The 8,825-nt window shown below is 29.1% G+C and overlaps 1 protein-coding gene across 2 annotated transcripts in view; it reads right to left on the minus strand.

Annotated features, from left to right (window-relative positions):
* LOC136072017 (piezo-type mechanosensitive ion channel component 2-like) overlaps positions 1 to 8,072 on the minus strand; it is a 169,344-nt gene extending 161,272 nt beyond the window's left edge. The window contains exon 1 of one of the 2 annotated variants that reach the window (XR_010644242.1): positions 7,878 to 8,036. Coding sequence is in view for 1 of the 2 variants with exons in the window: in XM_065819887.1 (XP_065675959.1) it covers positions 7,878 to 7,941 (64 nt within the window). In the remaining variant the exon portion in view is untranslated. Of the gene's footprint in view, positions 1 to 7,877 lie in introns of both variants that reach the window. The other variant, XM_065819887.1, reaches the window with a different exon arrangement.
* Between the last annotated feature and the right edge of the window lie 753 nt (positions 8,073 to 8,825).

Raw genomic sequence — 8,825 nt, forward strand, 5'->3', positions numbered from 1 at the left:
AATCGTAAAGAACGTAGATTGTTCTGTACAAACAAGTTTACGAAGAATTTTAAAATAAATTACTTAAAATAAAGTCGTTTTTAAGGCGCCGAACTTCAAGTGACTTTAAACCATGCAACTGTACTCTATTATGATAGGAAAAATTTCTAAGGTTCCTAATTTTCTTTGTAAATTTTACATGAAAGATAAAATATATTAACACCTTTGATGTTTTTTTGAGCCCAGGTAAACAGATCTTGTGGTGTGAGAATCTGATTTGTAATTGCTGCTTGTAGACTAGCTTTTGCTGTTTCCATCACTGAAGTATTTAACTTTATTCACTGTGGGTAGTTTGGTTTTGACCATATTGGATTGGTTAAATCAACTGATTTAACCAATCCAATTTGGTGTGGTGACCAGACTAGAGAATAATATTCTAAAACTGGTTGTATATATGTAGTGAATGCTCTAACTAGGATACAAGAGACGAGATTTTTAAAACATTTCAAAACTAAGTATGCTCTAGAGTTACCTAGCTGGATGAGGTTAAAAATATGTTTTTCATAATTAAGGTTACAGTCCATTGTTACTCCTAAATCTTTTGGGTTTGAAGACCAAGCCAAAGTACACTCACCTAATTTATAGTTAACCTTTATACCTTTGCATAACGAGAAAGGTGCTATTCTAAGTGCAAAACACTTACTACTAGCAACTGTTAGTTGCCAAGTTTCTGCCCATAGTATGAGTCTATTTAGAGCAACAATTAAATCTTGGTTTAGATCCATGTCACTGTATGGACTATATAACTTTATATCATCAGCATAAAGTTTTATACAACAATCTAGATTATTAGTTATAGCAGTTAAATCATCAACATATAATAGAAACAACGTGGGACCTAACACACTACCCTGTGGAACTCCACTAACAATGCATATTGAGTTTGATAGAGAATTACTGACCTCGACTTGTTGATATTTATTGGTAAGAAATGCGGAAATCCAATTTAGAAGATTTCCTCCTATGTTATACGATGCAAGTTTAACCAATAGTTTGGGATGCAAGATAGAGTCAAACGCTTTTTGGAAATCAATATATACAACATCCGTTATTTGGTTGTTATTGAGTGTGGTGTTCCAATCATTAGCAGATGGGTTATTCCATATCAAATCACCTAAAGGCTCCCAGGGTACAACTCAGATTTGCTTTAAACTTTGACCACACACAGATCTTATTAAAAAAATACAATCCAGAAAATTTCAGCTTGATTGACAAATTTGTTCAAAAGTTATGACTGAATTAAAAATGATCAAAATCCGAAAAATTTGTGTATCAGGAGCTTACAGCAGTTTTTTTTTGATCTTTCACAAACCATAACTTTTTAAATAAAGATGGTGATCACCTGAAATTTTGTAGGGTAATAGTTTTTCACCCAAATAATCCATTATTGCAGTTGTTTTTGACTGATTTTTTACAGTTTTTGAGTTATTGTACCTTAAAGTTGCTAAATATTGCAACATTATAAATATTTTTTCGAACTTTAACGTGTTACAGTTTAATACTTACTTACAGAAAGTTGATTTTTTTGTTACCTTTGTGTACTTAGGGTCACCACTTGTTAGAATAATCAAAATTATGCATTAAAAATTAATTTAGCACATGCAGCAGCCTATTAAAAAATCACTTTTTTAAAAAATTATGATAAATTACATCAACTTAGCTGACATAGAAAGTAGCGTAAACAGTTGAAATAAATTATGAAACTTTTTAATGTTGAGGTTCTATATATAGACAATCACCAAAAAAAATTTTAAGACCTATACTCTATCTTATGACATGATTGTAGCCTTTTGAGAGTGATGATATTTTCAAAAGGAGAATGTTATTAGACTATGAGCTAGCCTTAGGTCATAGTCTAATAATTAGTCATAGGGATGACGGTAGTATATTTTTTATTTATCTGTAAATGAATATATTTAGTTTTCTTTTTAATGACATAATGTCTTAATTTGTACTAATAATAATGACATAATCAGTGTCATAATCAGTACCTGATATTTGTTAGTTTCTTTGAGATTTAATATGTTTATGTCTTTTTTAAACTTTTTAGATTAGTAATAAAAATAAAAAAAATAGTAAAAAATGACAGAGAAATGTTGTGCGGGGAAAGTTTTAAATGAAGATTGCGACAAAATGTATTATTGTAGAATGATTGAAAGAATAAAACTAAAAGATATTGTGAACACAGATGCTGAAGTTTTAATTTAAAGAATTGGACACACTTTTGAACTAAATGAGAAGATCTGTTTTCACCATGAAAAAGCCTATATTTCTAGATTTGAAGCGCTTCAAAAATACTGCTTCGATCCGTTTAAAGTCCACAAGAAAAAAATTATTAAGGGATTGTGTAAAGTCAATATTTTAACAGCAAGTCAACTTAAGATCAAACCTGGTCAAAAACTTTGCACTAACTGTTTGAATGAATTCAAACTTGAACAAATTACAGGAAAATTTAGTCAAGAAGATGAAGACAAAGATGTTGATGATGAGGAGTTTAGTTCTTCAGACCTAAATAAGACAGTTTTAAATAAGAGTGCTTCTTTACTGGAAATATCTGGAAATGTTAGTAAACGTGACAAATTAGAATATGGAAAGCAAAAAGTTAAAAAACTGGAAACAAGTATGAAAATCCTAGTAGCATCAGCATTGGATAGACCCAAAAAAAATAATATCTGAGAAAAAGCAAAAATGCATTAACTGTAATGATTTAGACAAACTTTTAGATGCAATAAAGGAAAAAGGAAAAATCAGTTTGAATGAAGAAAAAGTTCAGTTACTAACATTAACTCCTGATAGCTGGTCAACTAAAAAAACTTGCAGTGCATTTTCAGTTTCAGACCATCTTGTTAAGAAAGCCAGAAAGCTGAAAAATGAAAAAGGAATACTTGCTAAACCTGAGGCTAAAAAAGGACATCCTTTGGAGGATATTGTTAAGCAAAGAGTCATTGAAATATATAAATCTGACGAATACACTAGACAATGTCCAGGAAAAAAGACTTTGTTTCTGTGCGTATAAATAATGTTACAGTTCATAAACAAAAACGCTTAATATTAATTTGTTTAAAAGAACTTCATCTGAAATTTAAGAAGTTAAACCCCGAACACAAAGTTGGATTCAGCAAGTTCTGTGAACTAAGGCCAAAGTGGTGCCTTACTGCTGATAGTAGTGGAAGCCACTCAGTTTGTGTATATTCTTACCATCAAAATGCTAAGTTGATGTGCTCTGCTCTTCCTAACAGCCATTTAATATATTACAAAGATTTAATGAAAGTATGTGTTTGTAATATAGATAGTCGAAACTGCATGTTTCATCTATCTTCCAACTGCCCTAGTAAAATAAATTTGAAGACTTACTTGGAAAATGTGTTTGAAAAGAATGATTTTGATTTTGATGATCAGATCACGTATAAACAATGGGTTTCAACTGACCGAACTGCACCTATTACAGTCCAAACAACCATTAGTGAATTTATTGAAACTTTAAGTGAAACTTTGTATGACCTTTGTCACCACCACTTTATCAAAGAAGCACAGTCTTCCTACTTATCAGAGGCAAAACAAACATTAGACCAATATACCTGCATTATTCTGAAGGATTTTGCGGAAAACTATAGTTTTCTTGTACAAGATGCTATACAAGGGTTTTACTGGCAAGCCAATCAAGCTACCTTACACCCATTTGCTGTTTATTACAGAGATGAAAAAGATCACCTTAAATGTGAATGCTATTGTTTAATTTCTGACCATCTTTGTCATGACCAATCAGCAGTCCATTGTTTTCTCACAAAGTTGCTCCCTATGGTCAAAACCAAACTACCCACAGTGAATAAAGTTAAATACTTCAGTGATGGAAGCAGCAAAAGCTAGTCTACAAGCAGCAATTACAAATCAGATTCTCCCACCACAAGATCTGTTTACCTGGGCTCAAAAAAACATCAAAGGTGTTAATATATTTTATCTTTCATGTGATGATATCAATACCCATGAAACAACTTTTAACCTTCAGAAACGATATGAAGGGATGCGCATAGTTCCGGGAACAAGAAGCTATCACTGTTTTGTACCAGATGGAGAGAAATTGTTTTTACGAAGAATCTCTAGTGATACTATCTATGATACTCATGTGTTAAATGATGTTAATTTGATTTTAAAAAATCCTTCAAATTTTCAACCCGGGAAATATATTGCATGCTTTAACGATGAAGAATGGTACATAGGGCTGGTGGTTGATATTTGTAATGAAAACCAAGACGTTAATGTGAAGTTTATGCAAAGAAACAAATTAAATTTAAAATGGACAAACAATGCACGATCAAGTCAGTGTTGGGTTCCATTTGACAAGATAATATGTCAAATAAGTGTTCTATTGATTAAAAGTATAAGTGCTTGTGACTATATTCTTGCTAGTAATAACTATGACAGTATTATGAGTTATATATATCAGAGATAAGCTAATTAGTTTCATGTATACATATTTTTTCTTTTAACTGATTATCTTACTCTTTAAATGCACTTTTTTATAGTATAGTTTGTATAAAATTTAAAGTATAAATTTTTGTTCTCCTTTTAAAAATATCATCACTTTCAAAAGGCTACAATCATGTCATAAGATAGAGTATAGGTCTCAAAATTTTTTTTGGTGATTGTCTATATATAGAACCTCAACATTAAAAAGTTTCATAATTTATTTCAACTGTTTACGCTACTTTCTATGTCAGCAAAGTCGATGTAATTTATCATAATTTTTTAAAAAAGTGATTTTTTAATAGGCTGCTGCATGTGCTAAATTAATTTTTAATGCATAATTTTGATTATTCTAACAAGTGGTGACCCTAAGTACACAAAGGTAACAAAAAAATCAACTTTCTGTAAGTAAGTATTAAACTGTAACACGTTAAAGTTCGAAAAAATATTTATAATGTTGCAATATTTAGCAACTTTAAGGTACAATAACTCAAAAACTGTAAAAAATCAGTCAAAAACAACTGCAATAATGGATTATTTGGGTGAAAAACTATTACCCTACAAAATTTCAGGTGATCACCATCTTTATTTAAAAAGTTATGGTTTGTGAAAGATCAAAAAAAAACTGCTGTAAGCTCCTGATACACAAATTTTTCGGATTTTGATCATTTTTAATTCAGTCATAACTTTTGAACAAATTTGTCAATCAAGCTGAAATTTTCTGGATTGTATTTTTTTAATAAGATCTGTGTGTGGTCAAAGTTTAAAGCAAATCTGAGATGGTACCCTGGGGAACTTTCAAAAAACTAGGTGATCTGATATGGAATAACCCAGATTCTAAGTGATTTGTACAGGTGGAACGTTTTTCGAAGAAACAATGTTGATTATGAGATATTAAGCTATGATGACTTAAATACTCTACAACATACAAATTGATCATTCTTTCCATGATGAGACAACAAGTACATGTCATTGAGATAGTTCTATGACTATTTGGATCCGCTGTAGCTCCTTTTTTAAAATTGGAGATACAAAAGCTTGGCGCCATTGTTTAGGTAAAGAACTTGACTTTAAACTGGCATCAAATATAAATGAAAGTGGAATACACAATAAATAAGCTAACTTTTTCAGAAGTATGTTAGGTATGCCATCAGGACTATACAATGTGCTGGCTTTAATTTTTGTTAGAGATTTATACACTACTTCTGGTGGAAAAATTACTTTTTCAATACCTATTGAATTATTAAAATAACTATCAATAAATGGGGAATAATTGTTATTATTCATAAAGACACTGCCAAAGTGATTGTTGAACACGTCAGCAATTTTTTCAAGTTATCTACAAGTTAACTACAAGTTATCTTGTTATTATTGTTTTTGTCTTTTAGAGGGAAAATACTTTAAGACATTTAATTTGTTATACATAATTAAAAAATTTGCCAATATTGTTTTCTTTAGCTCGACTCTCATTTGGTAAGTATGTAATATTTCTTTACATTTACTAACGTACTTGTTATATGCTTTTTTGTGTGTAACGCTAGTAGTATGAACATCTTTTCCATAAGAATTTAACATTAGATTCTTTGAAATTAACATTGAAAACTCTTTTTCTCTTTTTTTTTGTTGTTGCTTTTTTACTAGCTAATATTGTTATTATTATTATGTCATCTTACAACAGAGTTGTATCCAATTATTTTTCAACATGAATGTCTGATAGAGATACTTAAATCTTGCGTTTTATAGTGACCATACAATCATTTTTTTAAATCAACTTTAGTTTACTTAAAGGTCATTCACTTTCTGTGACAGATACTAGCATTGCATTAAAAAATACAAATTAAAATGCATATAGATTGGAAAATAGGCTATACACCCTTTGAGTATATTTGGTTGAAACCTAAAGTGTTTCCAGAAGTGAAAAATGAAGACTACTTCAAACCATTAGGATGCAAAATATTTTCCATAAAGTTGTCTTTAGTTTCTACCTGTACTTGATCTTTTAACCAGATGAAGAGAATCTTAAAAAAACAGTTTTTACAATCCCAATTTTAAATTGAATTTGTTGAACGACAAACCTCAACATTAAAGATATTCACTTCAAGTTTATATTCGGAGAACTTGTGGAAAAAAACTGGATATGCAGATTTATTGCAATTTTGCTATCATAACTTGGTTTGCAAAAAATTCTGTTTCATTACCAAGATGAGACATCTGCTTATCATGGCTCGATGTTTTAGTTGAAGGTAAAGCAATGGATTTAGAGCAGCAATACTTTTCCAAGGTTACTTTGCATATAGTTTTATAGCAGCAATCTGAGCTGAACATCTTTCCATAGCTTGTAAAGCAAGATCTTCCATCTAGTTGGACTGCAGATGAAAGATCTTAGATTTTTTTTTATTTATTACAAAAATCAATGAAACTTATACATAAAAAGTTTAATGTTGATGAAGGAAAGCAACACCAGACTTTCATATGCTGATTGACATTGCTGCGTTTTCATATGCTGATTGACATTGTATTTCATATGCTGATTGACATTGCTGCAGCCAAAGTAGCATCATAAAAATACTTTTAAAAGAGTTTACTGTAGGTACATCAATTAGATCATGCGCTAATTTATTTGAACAGTTTGAACATGGTTTTTAAAAACGTGCTGACATTCTGGGTAACTTAATTAGTTGGAGTTTCAAAAAGGTCATTTTTAATTAATTATATGCAGACTTTAATGAGTGAGTGTAAACACACCAACATTTTTTAACTTAGTTTTAAACAACTTTTTAATTTCTTTAACTGATGTTCTTTGTGACAAAGCCTGAGGGTTATTTTATAGTTTTAAATCATTTATTTCTAGAATAATTTATTAAAGAAACAAATAATTTAAAACTATAATTCTTTGGTAATATAAACAAAGCAAGTTATTTGCTATGCACATCATTAAGTAAATTTTTTTCATTCCTTATCAATAAAAACAAATTTTTTACTTTTTTGTAACTAAAATCTCTTTTTTTTTTTTTTTTCCTTTGCCTGTATAACCCTTTTGCCACTCTCTTGGTGTGCATGATTTGTTCTTAATTTAAATATTTTTAAAATTGTTTAAAATGTTTTAATTTTAAAAACCAGTCGATGTAGCAGCACACTCCCTTGTAGCAGTAGGCTATAAGATAATCGATGAATGTACTGAAGCCAATAAATATTCCTTATATTTAAAGTTTCCACTGTCGAGAGCACAATAAGCAAAAAAATAAAACTATTATAGGTCGCTTAACTGTAGCTTTACCATCAAATACTGATGAATATTTTTAGTCATTATTAAAAAGTATACTCTGATTATTGTTAACATATAACAACTTCTAATTAGGCAAACAAAGAATTACCTGCTAGCAATGATATAGGCAGAACTATTCGAAATAGAAAACAAATGATAAATTCTGGAATCATTTCACTATCAGCAAATTACCAAATAAGGAAGAGACATTCCTGCAATAATTGCTGATTTTTTTTTTTTTTTTACATAACTTTGTAAATATTCTAAAAAAACAATATTTCATATATTAATAGAATTAAAACTTCTAAACAAAATCCACTTTCTAAGCCCATTCAAAAAAAAATATTTTTATTACTTTTAGTTATTATTTTATAAAGTCATATTATACTTATTTTATAAAATGATACTTTAAAAATTATATTAGCATGTAAAACAATCCATACTACCGACATTTTATGGTTTAAATTTTTATATAAATCAATTCATAAAGTAAATCAATCGTTTCATTTACGAAAGCATTGATTATTAACTATAAACAAAAACAAGTGGCCATATAAATAAGTTATAGCAATAATTTATTTATATTTATATAGTGTCACATAAAGTTGATTTTCCTAAACGTCTGAAATATACGTAGAAAATAATAAACTAATTGAAAATTGAAGAAAAAATAAATATATTTAATAATAACATACAAAATTGTTTATAATTAAATAATGAGTTACGATTAAATACAATATAAGTAAAAAACAAAAAAAACAAAAACAACAAAAACAACAAAAAAAAACATTTTTTATACTATTTATTTCTCCGAAAATTCATAATGACACCTGGATTTCCACGACCCTATGTTCAGCGGTTTAATTTAAATGTATCGGGAAAATGCCATGCAAACTTAAACTTGAAACTGAAAGAATCTGGCCCGCATAATTATTAACTGCCAGCAATACATCTCAGTATTGTTTAGTTAAGTTTATTTGAGTGATCAATATTTTAAAAAATAGGCAACGATCTGTACAAATTTTGAAAGCAAGTTTTGAAAACAAGTTTTGAAAAA

The sequence above is a fragment of the Hydra vulgaris genome, chromosome 15 (genome assembly GCF_038396675.1).
Source record: "Hydra vulgaris chromosome 15, alternate assembly HydraT2T_AEP".
Lineage (NCBI taxonomy): Eukaryota > Metazoa > Cnidaria > Hydrozoa > Anthoathecata > Hydridae > Hydra > Hydra vulgaris.